At 49.2% G+C, this 22,283-nt stretch overlaps 1 protein-coding gene across 5 annotated transcripts in view; it reads right to left on the bottom strand.

The window, feature by feature from the left end:
- LOC120997286 (CD2 associated protein) overlaps nucleotides 1-22,283 on the bottom strand; it is an 88,208-nt gene that overhangs the window by 13,201 nt on the left and 52,724 nt on the right. For 3 of the 5 annotated variants that reach the window (XM_040427311.1, XM_040427314.1, XM_040427316.1), the window contains 6 exons: nucleotides 16,923-16,959; nucleotides 15,265-15,330; nucleotides 13,959-14,118; nucleotides 5,816-5,958; nucleotides 1,329-1,450; nucleotides 925-1,014 (listed from right to left, as the gene is read on the bottom strand). In XM_040427311.1, the coding sequence (XP_040283245.1) occupies nucleotides 925-1,014; nucleotides 1,329-1,450; nucleotides 5,816-5,958; nucleotides 13,959-14,118; nucleotides 15,265-15,330; nucleotides 16,923-16,959 (618 nt within the window). The remainder of the gene's footprint in view (nucleotides 1-924; nucleotides 1,015-1,328; nucleotides 1,451-5,815; nucleotides 5,959-13,958; nucleotides 14,119-15,264; nucleotides 15,331-16,922; nucleotides 16,960-22,283) is intronic. The other 2 variants (XM_040427315.1, XM_040427313.1) reach the window with 1 other exon arrangement.

Genomic DNA, 22,283 nt, shown 5'->3' with positions numbered 1-22,283 from the left:
GGATCTCCATAAAGGTGTTCGAACTCATCAGATCATGAGTAAGAACCTTATGGTTCGAAACATGTCGATCTGATGGGAGGTATCGGGAGGTGCCATGGAATAAATTGTTGCGAGTGGCATGGAATAAAGACGAAGCAATCTTTTATACCTAGTACGTGCTGGAAGTTTTTCTTTGAAGGTAAACTAGAAGATATCTGGTTTTCTGCTCTCCACGGACCTTACACCTATTTATCACGTACTGATCAGATGTGCAGGACCTGACCCTGGGACCTCCACCGATATCTAGAACCAACAAGCCAATGTACTTTGCATTGTCTAAGAGCTGCCATAATGAGGGGGGGGAGGGGCGCAGCTTGCGAGTCGTGACGATGCTGCATAGAGCAAAAGATGGCAGGGGTGACGGGATTCACACAACAGCCACTCCAAGGAGCCCTAAGGGCTGGTTCACACGAGCATGCCCAGTGCGGTAATCACGCTTAGTGTGTGAGCGCGATTCTCCATTCTGGACACTGTTCGTCTTGCAGGAGTGCACGGCATTAGACTGATGGACGTTACGTCTACAGAATCATACTGACATAAACCCTCAACCTCATACTGTGGAGGAGATCGCTGCATGTAAAACGAGCAGCCGACTATCGGGAAGGAACGCTTCCTCCCCGACAATCTGCTGTGCGCTCCCTGCACTTTTACCTATAGTAGTGCAAGCAGGACCACCACTGTTGGATTGCAGGGTGGTCGTAACCATGGAAACGAGCAGTGTAAAATGCGATGGAAAAATGAATCCAGCCAACAAGGGAAGCAATATGGACAATCACAATGCATTAGTAAGTGTCTTGTATTAACTTTCTCTACATGATAAATGCCACTTGCTGAGGAGAGACAACCCCTTTAATGCATATAACAGGGAACCTCATTGTCGGATACCTTCTTTACTTCTGGCGTCAATGGTTTGGCACTTTCCTCCTCTTGCTCATGATGTACCTTTTGGTTCTCAGTCAAGTCTTTATTTTGTGGCTATAAGCAAAAAAAAAAACACAATTTGATAAGTCAGTCTGGCGTCATCAGGCAATGAAGGCAACCTCATCACAGACCTCACTGCCACACTGCAGGGGCCTGCCCCTTTAAACGCTAGGTACTAATGCTAGGAAAGCAAGGCTTTTACCACTGCGGTCTAGGAATCACTGTAGTTGGTGTCATCACACCAGTGTGCACCGCGCCCAAGGATAAAATGACACCAATCCCATCAAACTAAATTATCTGCACACAATACACCCCCCCCCCCCCCTCCCCCACCATAGAAAGTGGCTACAGCCATTCGCTGTACTTACAGAATGCAACCCATTGAAACGCCCCGGGGGTCTCTTGCCGGGCATCTTTGGTCTGCTGGCAGTGGGGTGGGTGAGGTTTTCTGAGGTAGTGAGAACATCGTCAAAACTGACTTCGGAAGGACCTGCAGAACAGAAAGAGCGCGGCCATTAGCAAGCACCACATTTTCTACAGTCACATCCAGAGCACTTTTCTAAAAATAAAATAAAAACTTTCCGGTTGCTATTTCAAACTGACAACGGTTTGGCCCCACCCTGCTGTCAGTCATGTGATCAAAAAGGTTGGCAGCATCTGAGCTCCCGCCATGCACTGTTCTGCGGCTACAGAAATTACCGAATTCGGCTCCAGGCGTAAAGAGAGAGAAGGAAGCGAGGAACTGAAAACCAGCACGAGGTGAACTTACACCCGTCGGGTCACCTGAAAACAAAAGCGCTTATGACCCGAGATAAAATGTTAGAAGAAAACAGGGCAAACAAATAACCCACCTAAACCGAGGCCCCATGGGCCGTAGACAATGGTCAGGAGAGGACCTCATTGAGTTGTATAGGCATGGTGATATCACCTGCTGTAAATGCTGGATCCTTTGCTATCTGTACACAGAGGTGATATCAGTCACTGTAATCCTTGATAACTGCAGTAAAGTGATCTGTACAGGGCAGGACGTGGTGACGACTGCTGAACTTTATGGGTTTTTTTTTTGTTTAAATACAGATATTTTTGATTTTCCATGTCAATACAGTCACCAAAAATTCATTAAAAATGTTTAACATAAAAACATTATTTAAACAATAGGACATTTTCTGTTGACACATCTTTAAAGGATTGAAAAAAAGTATTCTCCTCCCCCCAAAGAAGCAGCACCCTGGAGTCCGTCTGGTACTGTGACGTATAAGCCGAGTCCCATTTACTTGATGGGGAATGAGCCACAGGACATAGCCCATATATAATAGTTATAATTCCACACAACCCCTTTAATGCACCCATTTGGTAAAATACGTGGCAGTGCGTCTGAAAATGCGGTGCAGTGAAAAATGCATAAGCGGCAGCATATTATCATGCAAAGTGAGCGTGTTCCTCCAGAGCGGCAGTCCGCTACACATTACCTTAATACAGCAATGTCCACCTGCAGCGGTAAAATTAGTGGGGCTCATAAAAGGGAAATGTAATAGATAGCCGTGGAGAAAGAGGGGAAGGAATAAAGGGAGGAGCGCTGAGCCACATTCAGATACATGGCACAGTCGCAACAAATCTGCTGTGTGTGAATATTCCAGCTCAGCTCACAGCCCTGCGATGTTCTTCTGGAGATGCAGAGCTCCAAGCATCATCTCTGATCGAAGGATCACAGAGCGCAGACCACCCTACCGTCCTGGCGGAGTTCAAGATTGTGGATCCTGCACAATGGAAACACTCGCTGACAACGACACGTATAAAAGATATGTAAAAGAGGAACCCCGCGTGCCGTACAAAACAGTGTGCCCGCTATTCATCACCCTGTTTTCTGTTCCAATGTTTGGCATTTCTTAAAGGCTATGTGCACCTTTGGAAGCAATTTTTGTTTATGATTGCATTTTACTCGTTTTTGTCTAAAAATAATACTTTCAATTGGCCTTTTTTTTTTTTTTTAAAGATATTGAGCCACTTTTACAAAGCGTTCACTCTTTTTCTAACTGTGTGATTTGTACTTATCCTCATCTCTAAATTACTAAAAAGGTCAAACACTATTGAAGCCACATTCTTATTAGTAAGATAAGGACTGAGCTATGAGTGTTTATAAGGTCAGAGAGCAGAGATAAGGAGTCCGTCTGCTCCCCAGGTGACGGAAAAGAGAGAAAATCGAGACTGCTACTACAGCATCAGCTCTGCACAGAAAAAAGGCCGAATTAAAAAATGCAGGTCGTGGCTCGTTTTCTCATAGACAGCCCCGAGCTCCTTGTAGAGGCAGTTAAAATGGTTTGTCTCATCTCAGGCATTGGTGGCATATCGTTAGAATATGGGCCACTTGCCCATTAATGTCACATAAATGTGGGTCCCACTCCTGTCTCAAGAAGGCCCCCCACCCTCTCAGTAAAGAAGAGCACACCGCTAAAGCGCAGGCACTCGTCATTCACTTTCATGGGAGTTCCGAATATAGATCGTGAAGAAGATCACACCGTGCAAGTGCAGCCACCTCTCCATTCATTGGATTGGGACTTGTGCAGTGTGCTCTCCTTCACTTTGGGGGGCCCCTTCTGGAGAGAAGGGTGGGTGCCACCTCTGGGACCTGCACCTGGCAATATGTCACCTTTAAAAAATACCTACTGCTTGCAGCCAACACTAGAGGGAGCTTATGGCATACTGTGTTATTATGGGGGTCATGCAGTAGCTCACAAGTTCCCTCTAGTGGTGGCTGTAGGCAGCAGGAAGTTTAACATTTACCTGTCTCTACATGGGGATTTGGAGTTCTGCATTACACAAACAGCATTGATTCCATAAAGAGAAGCACAAGAGCCTGAAGTGGTTCAGACTTGTAAGTAGACTTGCATTGATGTTCACTTTCACAATACCAGCAGGAGCAGGATCTTGATACCAGAAATTTATCTAAGCAAACTGAGGACTCTGGTGAGAGAACATGATCTTACCAAAATGGAGAAGGGTAGGGGAAGTTCCAGATACGAAAGAAGGGATACAGGAGAGGAAACAAAATCTGGAAAGAAAAGTCAAGGAGAGGAATGTCTAGAACAAAGATTGTGAAATAAAAATTACTTTAGCAAAGCAGAAAAAAAATAAAAAATAAAAAAAAAACACTTGAAGAAAACAACCAAAGAGTGCAGCCATGCTGAGATAAGCAGAAAGCAGGCAGATGGAGAACTGCCCCCTGCCCCCCACCCTGGAGCCATGATGTCACCAATAAAGACTGGACGCTGACGTGGGGTGCACCTTAAGGGACACTAAACATGAACTACCTCACCACTTTATCCCATCATCTCCTCCTTTCTTCTCGTCCTATTTTCTCATATATCTACAGTAAAAGTAGAGAAATCTATATAGATATCTGTGTCCCCCAGGAGGTGATCCGTGTCCCTCCTGCTCCTCACTGTCCTGAGTCTGGCTGAACAGGAGCCTCCTCTTCTTCCAATATCACGGGACAATCTTTACGACCATCATTCTTCATCATATCCACAGTCACAGTGAAAACTCAACGGATTACCTTTGAGCTCACAGGCGGCACAGTCCCTGGCTTCCTGCAGGTTCAGCGTCTGTAAGCAGAGCTGATGATGCTGCAAACTGGTATTTGTTAACGGACAGCGCGGTTGAGTTTTCTAGACCGGCCTCTATCTTCCGTAGAAAACAGAAATTGCAGTCTGACTTGATGGTTTCTCCTGACTAATTAAAGGGGTTTTGTCACTTCAGCATATGACCTTTATCATGTAGAGAAAGTTAATACAAGGAACTTAGTAATGTATTGTGATTGTCCATATTGCCTCCTTTGCTGGCTTCATTCGATTTTCCATCATGTTATACACTTCTCGTTTCCATGGTTATGACCACCCTGCAATCCAGCAGTGGTGGTCGTGCTTGCAGACTATAGGAAAAGGCCCCGGCCTACGTGCACTTCCCATGGTCCCAGCCGCCAGAGAAGCCGGTGCCTTTAATACACTGCTAGTCTCCAGGGGGTTACGGCCAGACACGAGATGGGAGCTGCTGCGCATGCAAGGCCAGCCACCACTGTTGGACTGCAAGGTGGTCGTAACCCCTGGAGACTAGCAGTGTGTAATGTGATGGAAAAATGAATCCAGCCAGCAAAGGAGGCAACATGGACAATCCCAATACATTAGTAAGGGCCTTCTATTAACTTTCTCTACATGACAAGTGCCATTTTCTGAAGTGAATACCAATTTAAGGCACTCTACCTGGATGTGCTAAAGGTCTAACTGTTGAAAAAGGACTGCTAGGACCCCCAAAAGTCTCAGAATAATGAACCTACCTCTTCCACTGAGATAGAGAAAAACTTTTGATGAAATCAGTAGGATAACAAAATACACACTTGAATGGGACTTAGGGGTGGAAGGATTTGGACGCGATATCACAGGCCAAGCGCCGCTGCCCCTTTAAACCGCTGGTCTGCATAGGTCCAGGGAGCTGGGACCCCACATATTAGGTATTGATAATGTATGTATGTGCCACTAATATTGGCCCTGCCCTTGCTTAGAGGTAAAACACCTAAATGCATGTCAAAAACCTCAGCAAGAAGAGCCAGTGATGAAGTGCACGCTCCTGGTCACATGAAGCATGCAAACTGAATGGGAAATAAAAAGAAATAAAAATGTGTGGAGTAAAGCGGCAAGTTTCATGGAGAGAATGAGCAAGGTTTGGGTCCTCTCTCCACACATCAGACAGGGGGACAGCAGTGATGATGAACATCCACTCCGCACACAGAGGTCATGCACTAGGAGACAGACTTCCTCCAGGTCTCCACATATAGACAGTCGCCATACCTCTATCTACTTACCGTGTTCTCTTGGGCTTTTCACTGCACTCGGCTCAACCTCCACAGATTTTGGTCGACTCAGAATATGTTCCAGATCCATTTTCGTTTTGCTGAACGGTTCTGGCTCAGACTTTGGCCGGCTGAGAGAAGAGTCTCCATTAATCCTAAGAAGAAATGAGTGCAAGGCTATTTATCTGCAGTACAGTCAATGCAATATGTTCATCTGTAATGCCTATTACAATCCTCTAGGTGGAGCTGTCAGATAATAACAGAAGAACTTCTCATAGCACTGTGAACATAATATATGGACTAAGCCCTCACCCTAATTATAAAATCTGACTAATAGCCAATATATTTTGATCAAAACACATCTGTGCCTACCTACCAGCGCCAAGGTGGCCTCAGTCAGGCAGGTCCTACACTAAACCTACTGTACCTATGCCACATGGGCATCCACACTGATGAAAGCAGACCCTGCACATTGTTGTGCATTTTCATAAGTGTACAATGTATCTGATGATACTATATTCAATATGGATGAGCAATGCCTTTAACAGCGTGTGATGAGCATGAACCTGAAAAAACCAAGATGGGTTCATGGCAAGTTCAATGTGTTAAAAGTGAATATATAGAGAACATTATACTTTTAATTATTGTTTAGAGACATGGATTTATCTATAGGGAGTGTACTGGTTTCTCTAAACACGTCTGTCTGAGGAACAATGGGTGTTTCATAGCAAAATGAAAAGTCAGTCCTGTGTCCCAACACCGACAAATTACTTGCGCTGCTGCTGGTCCCGGAGTAGTGTGGTAGGTCATACACACTGGTGAATACAATATGAAGGGTTTTGGAACCGCGCTGCTCTGGACCAAGTCTCCCGATAAACGTGGATAGCAGAGGATGAGCCCCTTTCTCCCAACACCCAAAGGATCCAATCTTCAAAAGATCTCCTCCTCTAAGGGTTTAAATGGGATAGGCAGAATAGTGAAGCACCCTTTGCAGTTTTTTCTTAAAAGGTTTTATTATACTCACAAGAGTTGGTAGACAAAAAGCATATAATACAAAATATCAGAACGTCAGGTTCCTGCCCGACCCGGGTTTCGCTGTCTCGCTTCCTGCAAGCATGCACAGCAGATGCCCCTGAGGAAGCGAGACAGCGAAACCCGGGTCGGGCAGGAACCTGACGTTCTGATATTTTGTATTATATGCTTTTTGTCTACCAACTCTTGTGAGTATAATAAAACCTTTTAAGAAAAAACTGCAAAGGGTGCTTCACTATTCTGCCTATCCCATTTAAACCCTTAGAGGAGGAGATCTTTTGAAGATTGGATCCTTTGGGTGTTGGGAGAAAGGGGCTCATCCTCTGCTATCCACGTTTATCGGGAGACTTGGTCCAGAGCAGCGCGGTTCCAAAACCCTTCATAATGGGTGTTTCATGGCTGAGCCATGATCTGATAAGAGATATCTTTTCCACATCAGATGTGTTTTATGGACATCTATACACACACTAATTATATATATATATATATATATTAGCATCTTGGGAGGATGTGGTCCGCATTTGTAGTTCTGTTCCGCGGACCCGCAAAAAAGATAGAGCGAGTCCTATTTCTCATCCGTGTCATTGGGGGACACAGCCTTGACCATGGGTATAGCTGTTGCCACTAGGAGGCAGACACGAAGCACAAAGGTGTGAGCTCCTCCCTTCAGCTATACCCTTCCTACAGGGACTAAGCTAAAACTGTTTTTAGCTTAGTGTCAGTAGGGGGCAGAGCTCCCTGCTTTGCAGATTTTTGATTTTTTCTCTTATTTTCCTTCTAGCAGGGTTACAGGCAGTCCTAGCTGCCTGCACGCCCACCCAGGAGACGGGAGAACAGGGGGTCCCCAAGCCCGTGCTCATTCCCGGTCTACAGAAGACAAGGAGGACCAGAGGTTCCCAAAGCCTCTGCATCCCGCCAGCTTTGGGGTCACCGTGGCCGCCCACGATAAGTCCCCTCTGTTTCCGGTGTATCAGTCCTCTCCAAGGGGCCGCACACCGAAGGTAGTGATCTGGCTGGAACCAGGGGGCAGAACACACCAGACGGGGGAGTATGCTTGGCCCCAATCCCCCTTCTTCCTACTCCCTCTCAGGTTACCTTATGTACCTTATGTGAATGACCCCCACGAAGGGCTTGTCCCTGCCTTGCGTCATCTTCTGTCGGGGGGGGGGTGAAGGGAAGCCCTCAGTGCTCGCAATGCCTTACTTTCTACAGGCCCTTCTCTCCCTTATCGCGGCGTTCTGGGTCCTTTCCTCCACTGGGGCCGCTTGTAATTGAGGCCCCGACTTCTCTGCGGCCTAATCCCAATCCGGCTCCCCGCGGGTGCTTCCCACCCGGCCGGCATACCCCTTTTTCCAGGGCTTCTAGTGGCAGCACCGCTATCCCAGAAGGGGGGAGGAGACCTCTTAGAGGAGTCAGGTGGCTCGGGCCAGCGCTTCCCCTAGTTAGCGTTGGGGGCTGCATCCAGTAGTGGGGGTGGGGCATGAAGTTCTCCCCGCTTCCCCCCTCCTTCATCTGGCATCCTGGCGCGAATTCTTGCCACTTTTTTCTGCGCTCCGCCCACCTTCTGCTTCAGGAGATCCTCTGCGGGACTCTGGCACAAGGCATCTCCGGACAAGCTGCAGTAAGGGACACCGGCCGGGTAAGCTCTGTCTCCCCTTCCTACAGGGTCTAACTACTCCCCTCATCCTCCTACCTGTCACTCACTATGTCCGAGCCCTTACCCCCGGCCCCAAAGCAGGTGGTCACTTCTGTGCGACATTTTGCCTGTGCTTCTTGTCACTCAAAATTCTTATTGTGTCAGTTGGATCGCCTCTGCTCCTCGTGCTCTGCTCCACCGCCAAGTGGCACTGACGCTGACCCAGTCACCCATCCTGCCCAGCCCATGGTAGAACCGAAGTGGGTGCACTCCCTGGCTAAGATGGTACAGGACATTTCTCATTCCAACAAGGCCATTGTGGAAATACTGGGGTGTTTGGCCACACAGCCATCTTCTGACAAGTCAGACCTCTCTGCTAATCCCCATCGCGAACGTCCTACAAAACTGGCCAGACCACCGTCTCCTCGAAGGGAGTCTGCTCCATCTCTCTGCCACCTCCCAGGGAGTCTCGCTCCGACGTGTCCTCAGTAGAAGAGGCGTGTTCTGACGAAAGGTCTTCAGACGCTGACTTTGTCTCACCTGAGGAGAGGAAGAGTCTTCTAAACTGTCCGCTATGGTAGACAAATCTCATTGCAGCGGTTATTGAAACCTTACAGGTTGAGGATCCTATGCCCTCCTCTGCCGGCTCTAGTTTTCCCTTCAGGTGATCCCGTTGCTCGCCAAAATCTTTCCCCAACCATCATGGAGTTTGATTCCTCCCTTTCCAAGGAGTGGAACTTCCCTGACAGGCGTTTTGCTTTAGACTACATTCACACAAATGTATTTTGTTTCTGTGTCCGTTCCTTTTTTTTGCAGATAGGATGCAGACCCATTCATTCCAATGTGTCCGCAAAAAATGCGGACGGCACACCGTGTGCTATCCGCATCCATATGTCCGTTCCGTAGCAACGCAAAAAAAACTGTAAAATAGAACCTGTCCTATTCTTGTCATTTTGTGGACAAGGATAGGCATTGTTACAAAGGATCCGCAAAAAAAACGGATGCCATACGGACGTCAGTTTTTTTTTGGGCGGATCCGGTCGTGTGAATGTAGCCATATCAAAATGCTTAGATGTCTTATATCCCTTTCCGTAGGATTTAACGAAAAATTGGTCGTCCTCTCATTGTTGACCCTCTGGTATCCCTCCTTGTTAAGCATACCACCTTACCTATGGCGGAAGGGGCTTCCTTTTCGGACCCCAGGGATAAAAAAATTGCAATGTTTTGCCAAATCTTCCTTTGAGGCAGTTGGCATTGCTCTGCGCCGGGTTAGGCTACTTTCACACCTGCGTTAGGTGCGGATCCGTCTGGTATCTGCACAGACGGATCCGCACCTATAAATGCAAACGATGGTATCCGTTCAGTACGGATCCGTCTGCATAACTTAGTCAAAATAAAGGTCTAAGTGTAAGTCAAACGGATCCGTCCTGACTTTACATTGAAAGTCAATGGGGGACGGATCCGTTTACAATTGCACCAATATGGTGTCAATGCAAACGGATCCGTCCCCATTGACTTACATTGCAAGTCAGGACGGATCCGTTTGGCTCCGCACCGCCAGGCGGACAGCAAAACGCTGCAAGCAGCGTTTTGGTGTCCGCCTCCAGGGCGGAATGGAGGCGGAACGGAGCCAAACTGATGCATTCTGAACGGATCCGCATCCATTCAGAATGCATTGGGGCTGAACTGATCCGTTTGGGGCCGCTTATGAGAGCCCTGAAACGGATCTCACAGGCGGACCCAGAAACGGCAGTGTGAAAGTAACGTTAGCAGGACTATGACAGAGTGGGCAAACAAGCTACGTCAGGGCCTCATCTCTGGGGACCCCTCGGAGGAACTTTCATATATTGCATTGCAGCTTTCCCACGCCAGTTCTTATAGCCCGCTCTTTAGCCCTTTAGGTACCCTTTGGCTATCTTGCTGGGCAGCAGATAATGCTTCAAAATGGGCCTTAACGTCCCTCTACTGGTAGCAGACTTTTCAGCAAGCGTTTGGATGAGATTATCTCTGATGCCACAGGGGCAAAAGCACCCATTTGCCACAGAACAGGGTGCGCTTCAGCAGGTCAAAGCAGCGCAGACCTCTTTCGGCCCTTTCGGAGTTCTTCCAGCCCTAAGCGGCCCCAGGTAAGAAGCGCAAGCCATCTTTCAAGCCTCGCCCTCCCTGGCATCCTCGCTCCAAGCCCTATACCTCTTCTCATTAGTCAGTGCATGAGGGCTCTGGGCCACAAGGTCTCTTCCTTCGAAGCAGTGCCTTATGCTCAGTTCCATAAAAAGGACTCTTCAAGGCATATTCTGACCATTTGGGACTGTTCCCCAAACTCCCTGGATCGACTCATCCGTCTCCCTGCCCCGACGCGCTGGGCTGTTTGGTGGTTGTGGACGTCCCCGATGCGGACCCCGGGCCGCTCCTTCCTTCCCCTCAGCTGGATAGTTTTGGCGACGGACGCCAATCTCCGTGGCTGAAGGGGGGGAGGAGAGTTCTGGACAATCTCTCTGTTCAGGGTCCTGCGAGGAATGCTCCAGATCAATATTCTGGAATTGCAGGCGATTAGTCTCTCTGGTTCATTGGACGGACCGTCTCCAGGGGTGTCCAGTTTGGGTTCAGTCCGACAACTCCACACCAGTCTCATACCTAAACCACCAGGGCGGCACCCGGAGCCCCGCAGCCATGTCGGAAGCAGTGCTCATCCTCACCTGGGCAGAGAGCCATGTCCCAGCTCTGTCTGCAGATCACATCCCCAGCATCGACAACTGGATCGCCAACTTTCTCAGCCGGGAGAGACTATCCTGGCGAATGGGCTCTGCATCCACAGGCGATCTGCAAACCGTGGGGTCGGCTGGATGTGGATCTCATGGCCTCACGCTTCAACCGCAAGGTAGAGAACTTTGTCACGAGATCCAAGGATCCTCTGGCTCGGGCGTCGGATGCCCTAGTGATCCCATGGAGTCCATTTATGTTTCCTTACGTGTTCCCTCCCTCTTCCACTCATTCCACGTCTTTTCTGGAAAATCAGGTCCGAAGGTCTGCCCCGTCATTCTCGTGGCCCCGGACTGGCCAGACAGAGTATGGTATGCATCCCTAGTCGCCCTCCTCATCAACGAACCCTGGTCTCTTCCCCTTCGGGAGGACCTCTTGTCGCAGGGACCGATCTTCCACCCAAAATTTAAGGTCTTTACACTTAACGGCATGGCTGTTGAAGCTGCCGTACTAAGGGTTCGGGGTTTTTTGGATGCTGTTGTCCAGACCATGATTCGTGCCAAGAAGTCGCCATCCTCCTGGATCTATCACAGGACCTGGAAATCCTATTTTAGTTGGTGCGAACGCCACCAGCAGTCTCCTATTCTGTTCTCGTTGCCGCGACTCTTGTCTTTCCGGCAGTCGGGCATGGACTTGGGGCTGGCTCTCAGTTCCCTCAAAAGGGCAAGTTTCAGCCCTTTCCATTCTTTATCAGCAGAACTTGTCTTTGCTTTCTGCGGTTCGGACCTTTCTGCAGGGGGTAGCGCACGCTGCGCCCCCTTACCGTTCTCCGTTGAATCCTTGGGACCTTAATCTAGTGCTCTCCAGTCCTCACCGTTTGAGCCTTTGCAGCAGGTGTCCCCTTCGCTTCCTATCCTACAAGGTGGCCATCACTTCCATCCATAGGTGCTCTTTCCTGTCGGTTGCCCTTCCTAATCCTCCATCAGGACAAAGTAGTCCTTCGCCCTGTCCAGTCCTTCCGAAGGTAGTGTCGGCATTCCATCTCAATGAAGAGATTCTCCCTTCCTTTTGTCCTGCCCCGTCTCATCCTCGTGAGCAGTAGCTCCACGCTCTGGATTTGGTTTGGGCCGTTCGCATTTATCCCTCTCAAACATCATCTTTCCGATGGACGGATTCCGTTTTTGTCATTCCAGAGGGGCCGAGACGAGGGCTGGCTGGCCATTGTGGAAGCATACCGCATCGGTGACCGGGCCCCACACTTCCGGGTTACTGCTCATTCTGCTTCTTGGGCAGTGCATCATGGGGCTTCGGCCCTTCAGGTGTGCAGGGCGGCTACCTGGTCGTCTTTGCACACCCTTTCACAATTGTACAGGAGTGCACACCTTTAAGTCTTCTGACGCTTCTCTGGGGCGTAGAGTTTTGCCGACGGCGGTTCTCCGATTGGCTGGAGGGTTTCTGCGTTTACCCTTAGGACTGCTCTATAACGTCCCATGGTCAAGCCTGTGCCCCCCAATGATATGGATGAGAAAACTAGATTTTTGTACTTACCATAAAATCTGTTTCTCTTTCGTTCATTGGGGGACACTGCTCCCACCCATTCTTTTTACGGGCCTCTTTGTGGCCTGTGTAGTTCTGGGTTTGTTCATGGTTTGGTTTTCCTGTTTTTTCTTGCTTCTCCTCCTGCTTTTGCACAGTTTTAGCTTAGTCCCTGTAGGAAGGGTATAGCTGAAGGGAGGAGCTCACACCTTTGTGCTTAGTGTCCACCTTCTAGTGGCAGCAGCTATACCCATGGTCAAGCCTGTGTCCCCCAATCAATGGAAGAGAAAAAGATTTTACAGCGAGTACAAAAATCTAGTTTCTTGTCCGCAATTGCGGGCAATTATAGGCATTTCTATCCCAAATTGCGGAACGCACACGGGCCGGTATCAGTGTTTTGCTGACCGCAAATAACTACGGTCATGTGAATGCGCCCTAAAGGAACTCAACCCCCATATAAGACAATGGAAACCAAAATACGGCTCCATGATTTATAGGGTTGTATGAGGTAAATAGACTACAGAGGACAGTGAATGGCTGCAGCAGTCAAATCTCCACCATCAATTATCACCTACCTACATAATGATACATCGAGCGTTCTAACTAACCACAGGACATTCTGAGACTTGCAGTTCCACAGCAGTACAATAAGACGCTGGTCACCACTTTGTGTCAAATTAAATAGGTGATAAACGATGGTAATAGTAAACCAATGGACTATAGGCATCCAACACCCCATCTCAGTCAGGATGTACTTACATACCGGGCACTGGGGACACAACTAATCTACATAATCAATACACAGCATGCACACGCTCCACTGACTGCGCAGGATGGCCTCCTCCATTAGGGGAAATTTTAAATGAGAACACATTGCACTCAGTCTGTCGATCGCAAATTAAATGAAGAGTGAAGATGCCACCGAGACATCAATATCGCTCCAGTGACTGGAGAGAAGAGGATTCAAGGAGCCTCGAATACTACCTACCACGAACCTGCAAAACTACTCCAGGCCATGTCCTCAGCGCACAAATCTCTCCTCTCTCTTTAACCCCTTAACGGACAGAGTATTTATGTCCTAAATGACTAGACATGTGCGAGTGTGGTGCTTTGTAGGCCCTACCCTCATTTCTTGGGTTATTAAAATTGTTTTTACACCTTTTTCGTGATGCGTAGGGCTGTTTTGTTTTAGGTTTTTTTTTAAATAGGGAGGCTGCGGCCGAGAGAGACCTACAACCCATAGAAACTTACTTGGATGGAGGAGTGGAGAAAGCTGGCTTTTCTGGTCGTTTGGGTGGGATGGTGGCTGGCTTCACTAGGCTATTTGACTTGTTTACAAGTATGGGCTTCTTGGGAGGTACCTGAGGAGCGGCTGGTTTGGAAGGCTTAGGTTCCAGAGATGGCTTTTCATCTGTAATGATAAGATGGGAAGATTAGAGAGACTCTAGTGAGGATTCCAGCTGTCTATGTGTTACATGGATGGCCAATTATCTAAATGGGAGCCAGGTAATGCTACCGTGTCCCCGTCCTGGCTGGTCTCTGCTTCTCCTGGCAAAAACAAAAAGTTATACCCGGGGTGCTGGGAGCAGGACCTGTGCTGGTCAATCGATTGCCATTGTACTTACAGTACTGAAAGGGGTTAGATGACCAAGCTATCCATAGAATGTAATCTCTTCATTATAGAGGCCAGATCTGTTTTTCCTGATACAGAGCACCAGATCTCCTGCACAGAGTTAAAATGCGCTGGCCACCACTAGAGGGAGCGTGGTCTAACACCATGCAGTACGCTCCCTCTAGTGGTGACTGCAGGTAACAAGGATGCTTTGGTTATGCAGGGGATTTGGACCGCTATACAGACGCAATGAGAAATTTATAAACTGAAATTTGGACTTGAAGGCATCACAGTGTTAAAAGGTGGAAATTCCCTTTAAACTTGCTCGGGTTCTCCGGATATAATGACATTTTAGCAATTGCAAGCAGTCTGCCTCTCTAAGATGAGGATTAACACTTAGCTGCTCCTCTGTACCGCCTCCGGTGCATCCGCGTTCTGGTCCCTGCAGTGTCTACATGCGGCACAGCATGAGCATGGTCACATGCTCCACTGCAGCCAGTGACGTGGCACTTTTGGCTGTGGCCAAACATGCGCCCATGCCCATGCTGCGCCAGATACAAACATTGTGGGGACCGGAAAGAGGATGCACTGGAGGCAGCACAGAAGACCGGAGCAGTGGGGAGAAGTTACGTGTAAATCCTCAGCTTAGTAACGTAGGCTACTGGCAACAGCGAAAATGTCAATATTCCCCAAGAAGCCCTTTAAGGGCTAAGGAAAAACCTTCAATTAAGAAGCAATTATTTCAGATGGAAAACTCTTAGATGTTTTGATCTAATTGATCAAGCCAAATTAACACTGATTAATGAATACATGAAGCAGTGAAATGAGTAACCCCTCCCGGAGCTGCTCCTGTGAGAAGACAAGTCTTTTAGCAATTATTTGTGTGACCATGCAAACTACCGTCCTCCAAACCTCCGCCTCCTATACAGTCGCCCCCACACTCACCTTTCTCTTCTGGTTTTGTTGGAGTAAACCTCTTCTCTCCTAGATGAAGCTCCGGCTTTGGCACTACCGGGATAATGAGAATATGAGTGTGACAAATCTGGCAATTTCCTTAAATTACATTTTTCTTTATATTACACCCATGTACCAGAATGGTGGTGCCTTTGCATCAACTGCATAGGAACAAGCCAGTAGAAAGCAAAGTGATCATCAAAAACAGTACTGCCTGCAATGGCAGAATAATTCTCCAGGTCTCTCCCTGTATATAAATTATTTAGGCACAGATAGTACTGCCTCCCTGTCTCTCCATGTAATGATGTGGGCACAGATAGTACTGTCTCCCTGTCTCTCACTGTATAACATGTGGGCACAGATAGTACTGCCTCCCTGTCTCTCCATGTAATGATGTGGGCACAGATAGTACTGCCTCCCTGTCTCTCACTGTATAACATGTGGGCACAGATAGTACTGCCTCCCTGTCTCTCACTGTATAACATGTGGGCACAGATAGTACTGCCTCCCTGTCTCTCACTGTATAACATGTGGGCACAGATAGTACTGCCTCCCTGTCTCTCACTGTATAACATGTGGGCACAGATAGTACTGCCTCCCTGTCTCTCACTGTATAACATGTGGGCACAGATAGTACTGCCTCCCTGTCTCTCACTGTATAACATGTGGGCACAGATAGTACTGCCTCCCTGTCTCTCACTGTATAACATGTGGGCACAGATAGTACTGCCTCCCTGCATCTCTATGTAATGATATAGGTACAGATAGTACTGCCTCCCTGCATAAATTATATAGGTACAGATAGAAATGCCTCCCTGCCTCTCTATGTAAATGATATGGGTACAGATAGTACTGCCTCCATGTGTCTCCATGTAAAGGATATAGGCACAGATAGTAGTGCCTCCCTGTCTCTCCATGTAATGATGTGGGCACAGCTAACACTGCCTCCCTGTCTCTCTATATAATGATATTGGTACAGATAGTACTGCCTCCCTGTCTCTCCATGTAATGATGTGGGCACAGCTAACACTGCCTCCCTGTCTCTCTATATAATGATATTGGTACAGATAGTACTGCCTCCCTGTCTCTCCATGTAATGATGTGGGCACAGCTAACACTGCCTCCCTGTCTCTCTATATAATGATATTGGTACAGATAGTACTGCCTCTATGCCTATGTAAATGATATAGGTACAGATAGCACTACCTCCCTGGCTCTCCATAAAAATTATGTCGTTTCAGATAGTACTGCCTTCCTGTCTCTCCATGTAATGATGCAGGTGCCGGTAGTACTGCCTCCCTGTCCATGTAAATGATACAGGAACAGAAAATACTGCCTCTCTCTCTCTCCACGTAATAATGAGGGTACAGCCAATACTGCCTCCATGTCTCCCCATGTAATGATACAGACACAGAAAGTACTGCCTCACTCTCTCTCTAACAGGTTCAGACAGTACTGCCATTGTGCCTCTCACTGTAAGTTATGTAGGCACATATGGTACTCCCCGGTAAATGATGTGATTACATATAGTAATACCCCCGTAGCTCTCCCTGTGTGATGAATCCGACTGCAGCCTCTTATTCACTCACATAACACAAATCATTAGACAATTTGCACATCTAAAAACAAAAGTACAAGGTAGTACATACCCGGGCTTTTTGTAGGTGGCGGGGGCTTCTTTGGCTTCTGTAAGAATAAAAATCCCTTATGATTATCAAGTATATAAGACCGCTTTAAATGCTTGATGCTGAATAGTCAAAGCACTAGTCAAGGGCAAATACTGGATTATTATTATTATTCAGTGCTCCAGATGGAGACCAAAATGGACGCCAATGCGAGTTAGAATTTACAAATTGCGACAAGACTCTTTATTCTTGTCGCCATTTGCGACTAGACCCGCCACTGCAGTTCAAAACTGCGGCGGGGCACTGGAGATTATAGTACTCTGCCACTCCGCCAATTACCCTCAAAGGCTTAAGTCTTAGAAGGCCTGAAGCCTGTGAGGTAGTAAATACCCGCGCAGGCGTGCATGATGACATAATCACGCCTGCCTGTGCCGGGACACAGTGAAGCGATGTGGCCGTAGACCAGAAGAGGTTGTGGCCTGCATCGTGAACACTGGCGAACGTGGGATACAGGTGAGTATTAGTTGTTTTTTTTTCACTGCCAACTTGGGGACCTTTACTAACAGGAAGGATAGCACTACAGGGGGCATTGGGGACATAATACTGAAGGGGCACTTTGGGGCATTACTCAATGGGAGCACTATGATGGACACTACTGGAGGGGAACTGTAGGGGACTTTACTACTGGAGGGGAACTGTAGGGGACTTTACTACTGGAAGGGAACTGTGGGGGGGGGGGGGTTTACTGTTGAAAGGGCACTGTGAAGGACATTACTAGTGGAGAGCATTACTAATGGAGAGGCACTTTGGGGGACATTAATACTGTTGTTTACTTGGGAGAGATAACTGGCAGCATAATTGGGGAACTCTAGAGGAATTTTTAATACAGGGGACAGTATAAGGGCCATTACTAGTGGCACTGGGGACACTGAGGCCCAATAGTGGGCATTATCAGGGCATTTGTTAATGAGGGCACTATATGGGGCATTACTGGATGCACTGGGAGGGGGGCATTTTAATCCTGGGGCACTATAGTGGCATTTTTACCAGGGGGAAAAACTAGATTTTTGTATAACTTACCAGTAAAATCTCTTTCTCGCTCTTTCCTTGGGGGACACAGAAGACCTTGGGTATAGCTCATCTCCATAGGAGGCGTGACACTAAGTGAAAGCTGTTAAGCCCCTCCTCCACAGCTATACCCTCAGCCTGGAGAGAGAGGCAGCCAGTTGCGTGTCCAAGCAGTGAGAAAAGGCAAAGTCCAACAAGGAACCAACAAGCCAACTACCCAACGGGTAACACAAACTCGGAAACCGTGTAGAGAAAAACAACGAATGGGTGGGTGCTGTGTCCCCCAAGGAAAGAGCGAGAAAGAGATTTTACTGGTAAGTTATACAAAAATCTCGTTTTCTCGCCCAGTTTCCTTGGGGGACACAGAAGACCTTGGGACGTTCAAAAGCAGTCCAAAAGGGGAGGGACCACAGCTCCAAGGCGAAGCACCCGAAGGCATCAAGGAACCGCCGCCTGCAGACCCAGGCGGACCAAGGCAGCATACACCGAAGCCAGAGTATGCACCCTGTAGAACTCTGTAAAGCGTGCAAGGAAGACCTGTGGCCGCCTTGCTCAAATGCATGGCCGAAGCCCAATGCCTCCGGCCCAGGAGGCACCGACCGCTCTGGTGAAATGAACGGTGACAGCAAAGGCAGAATCCTGCCCTCGGTGCAGTAACCTCAGCAATAGCCAATCTGATAAAGCGGAGGAAAACCACCCTGGAGTCCTCAACTCTAAGCGCGGACCTCCAGGAAACCCAAGAGACCGAACGTCGACAAGAGTCGGAGATCTCCAAGTAAAAACTGCAAGGCCCAAACAACGTCCAAATCGGTGAAGTGTTGAAGCGAAAGGCAAACACCACCTTCAGAAGGAAGGAACGGGATGTAGAACAGCCCTGTCCTGGGAAAAGACAGAAGGCTCAGAACAAAAAGGGGCCATTCAGGCACCCGTCAGAGACACGACTGATACGGAAACACAACCGTACAGGACAGGCGGGGTAGAGAGAACTTCTGTAACGGCTCCAAGGACAAGATTGGAGCGCCGAGAACTCAGTATGTAGTTCCCAGGGCGGTACCGAAGGACAGTACAGAGGAACCAAAGAGCCATTTCGAGTAAGAAGGTCTTGACAGGCCCAGAGGGCCGGGGAACCCTGGAAGAGGAAGAACAGCGCTGACACTTGATACCTCAAGTAAAGGAATCCCAGTCCCAGGTCTAGGCCGGACTGGAAAAAAGACAACCATGGGGAGAGAAAAAGTCAGAGTGGGGAATGCACAGCTTCCCACAGAACCCAGATAAAAAAAAAAAAAAAAAAAAACCATAAGTCTTACGACAGATCCTGGACGAAATACAGCCAGGAGCGGACAGTAGCGAACCCGCTGGAGTCGCCTGGCAAGCGGGCGAAAAACCAAATGTGATCAGGCGCAGACCAGTAACATGGGCAGAAGTCGACAAAACTGGTCCCGTCGGCCCCCGAGCAACGTTGTCCCGTATCCACCCGAGTGGGGGAGCAGAAGGACAGACGGAAAGGAACCAAAAGGGTCCGCCCAGCATCCGCCAGATGCCAGGACAAGACAGGCTAAAGTCCATGCTGATGTAGCCATGTTCTACAGTCCCGGTGTAGGAGATCAAAGGACAATCTGGACCGAAAGGTAGTCCCCCCAAGTTACCGAGAAGGTAAGTCTACAGCAGGACCATTGTCTTAGAATGGACCACGCAATCTGCACTCAGCGGGAGGACAGAACGCGGTAGACTCGGTAAATAGGCACAGCTAATACAGCCAGTGTGAACAAGGGAGACAGTACGAGGCCAAAAGGAACACCGGAACCATCCACATGAACAACCATGCTCTCCCCAGAGGGGAGGACAGTGAAGGAACAACCTCTGAAGTCTGGCGGGACAGAAGCCACATCAGAGTGATCTGTACCGAGCGGGAGCCAAACAGAGCCGGCGAGATAAGGTAGTCGAGACAGAGGCCGGCATAACACCCTCCAACCGAACGGAGGAGTGGGCAACAGGGAAGCCATAGGACAGCTCAAAAGCAGAACCCTGCTACACTGTGAGATGCCCGGTTCACCGCCTCTCAGAAGGCGAATACCCTGAAGAACCCAAGGCGGAGGTCCTCCGGACCTGGGTAATCGAGCACCCAAGAGAATTTGGGTGACCTTCCCGAGAAAAGCGGCCCGCACCTGGTAGCAGATCAGACTGTAGCGTAGAGGCGCCAAGAGGAAGGACTCATACCACACTACATCCGAAGAGGAGGAAATTGCAGCAGGCAAGGGAACCGCAGTCCTGCCAGAGCCAACGAAGAATTCGAGGGGCGCTCCAGACAACCGCACTCTCGACCATGTGACCACTAGCGCAGGGAAGCAATACCGCGGAAGGACGAATGGGCACGCATCTAGGAACCACGAACACTCCCTGGGATGAAGGGCCAACTAAATGAATGAGTACCACCCAGCTCCGTGCAGCAGAGAGCAAGTAGAGCCCGTCCGGGTCAGGTGGACAGAATGAACTCCTTAGAGACGAGTGCAAGGTTTGCGGCAAGCATCGTATCCCAAGAAAACAAAAGTATGCCGCAGGAAGTAGATGAGGCATACGTACGAGCAGCCCGTAAGCAGTGAGAAGGCCAACCCACCTACAGGTGGAGAAGGCATACACGGCCCAAACGCACAAGAACGTCCGCTCACTGCAAAAAGGTTAATTTAGCGAAAAAGGGGGGCTCGCCACAGAGTGCCACAGCATGTACGGAATTGCAAAGTGCAACCTGAAAGGGAGTTATGCACAAGCCTAGTATAGCATGCGATGGAACGCAAGCAGTCCGCCCCGAAAGGGGGGAAATTGTACCTGGCAAACTGCAGTCGGCAAGAGTGCAAAGGCCGGTCCCAAAAGGGAGTGATGCCTAAGGCCGTACCTACCTCAGAGAAGCAGGACATACCCTATAATCCAGCATGAACGCAGGAGGTCCACCTAGTGAAAGGGGAACATGCACAGGGTTATCCTAGCATTAAGTGAGTGTGCAATAATACACCCAACACTGACTTAGCGAGAGTGCAACTACTCTGCCAATGAAGGGGGACATGTACAAGTCCAGCACAGCCATACAAGGACAGCCGTGAATCTCATGAGCGTGCCAAATTCTGCCCATGGAATGAGGGGTGGCCACGCACAAGGCCAGCACCGTATCCAATGGGAGTGCAAGCGTTCCACAAATGTTAGAGGGCAATGCTCATGGCCAGCAAGGTATCCGGTGAGAGTGTAGCATGCCGCCCAGAAAAAAAGGGGGGGTAATGCACATGGTCAGCATCTCATCCAGGGAGAGTGCGTGCACCCGCCATGTATGGGAGTCATACACATGGCCAGCATCGTACTGGTGAGAGACAAACACAGTCAGAGAATGTGTGTATGTCACCTGAGGAAGGAAGGCATGCCCATGGCAGGCAGCGAATTCAGCGAGAGTGCGTACACCGCCCACGGAAGAGGGGTCATGCATATGGCCGACAGCGGATCCAGCGAGAGTGCAAGCACCCCGCCATGTATGGGGTACATGCACATGGCCAGCAACGTACCTGCGAGAAAACAACCACAGACGGAGGGATGTATGTATGCTGCCTGAGTCATGCCTATGGCCGGCAGCGAAACCAGTGAGAGTGCAGTATAGTAACATAGTACATAAGTACATCATAGCACATCAGAGAGAGTGCAGCGTTCCGCCTATGGAAGGGGGTCGTGCACATAGCCAGTACCGTATCCGGTGAGAGTGCAGTATTCCTCCTAAAAAGGGGGGTCATGCACATGATCGACAACAGATCCAGTGAGAGTGTAGCGTTCCGCCTAAGAAGGGGGTCACGCACATGGCCGACAGCGAATCCAGTGAGAGCGCTGCGTTCCGCCCATGGAAGGGGGTCACGCACATGGCCGGCAGTGAAACCAGTGAGAGTGCAGCGTTCCACCTAGAGAAGGAGGTCACGCACATGGCCGACAGCGAATCCAGTGAGAACGCTGCGTTCCGCCCATGGAAGGGGGTCACGCACATGGCCGGCAGTGAATCCAGTGAGAGTGCAGCGTTCCGCCTAGAGAAGGGGGTCACGCACATGGCCGGCAGCAAATCCATAGAGAGTGCAGCATTCCGCCTATGGAAGGGGGTCATGCACATGGCCAGCACCGTATCCGGTGAAGGTGCAGTATTCCGCCTAAATAGGGGGTCATGCACATGGCCAGCCGGCAGCCAGGGAGAGTGCAGTATCCCGCCAAGGAGGGGGGGGATGCACATGGCAGGCACCGTAACTGGAGAGATGATGAATGCTGCCTACGGAAGGGCCGCATGCACTTGGCCAGCGC

This window comes from Bufo bufo, chromosome 4 (assembly GCF_905171765.1).
Source record: "Bufo bufo chromosome 4, aBufBuf1.1, whole genome shotgun sequence".
Classification (NCBI taxonomy): domain Eukaryota; kingdom Metazoa; phylum Chordata; class Amphibia; order Anura; family Bufonidae; genus Bufo; species Bufo bufo.
This window is presented reverse-complemented; position numbering and strand designations above follow the sequence as displayed.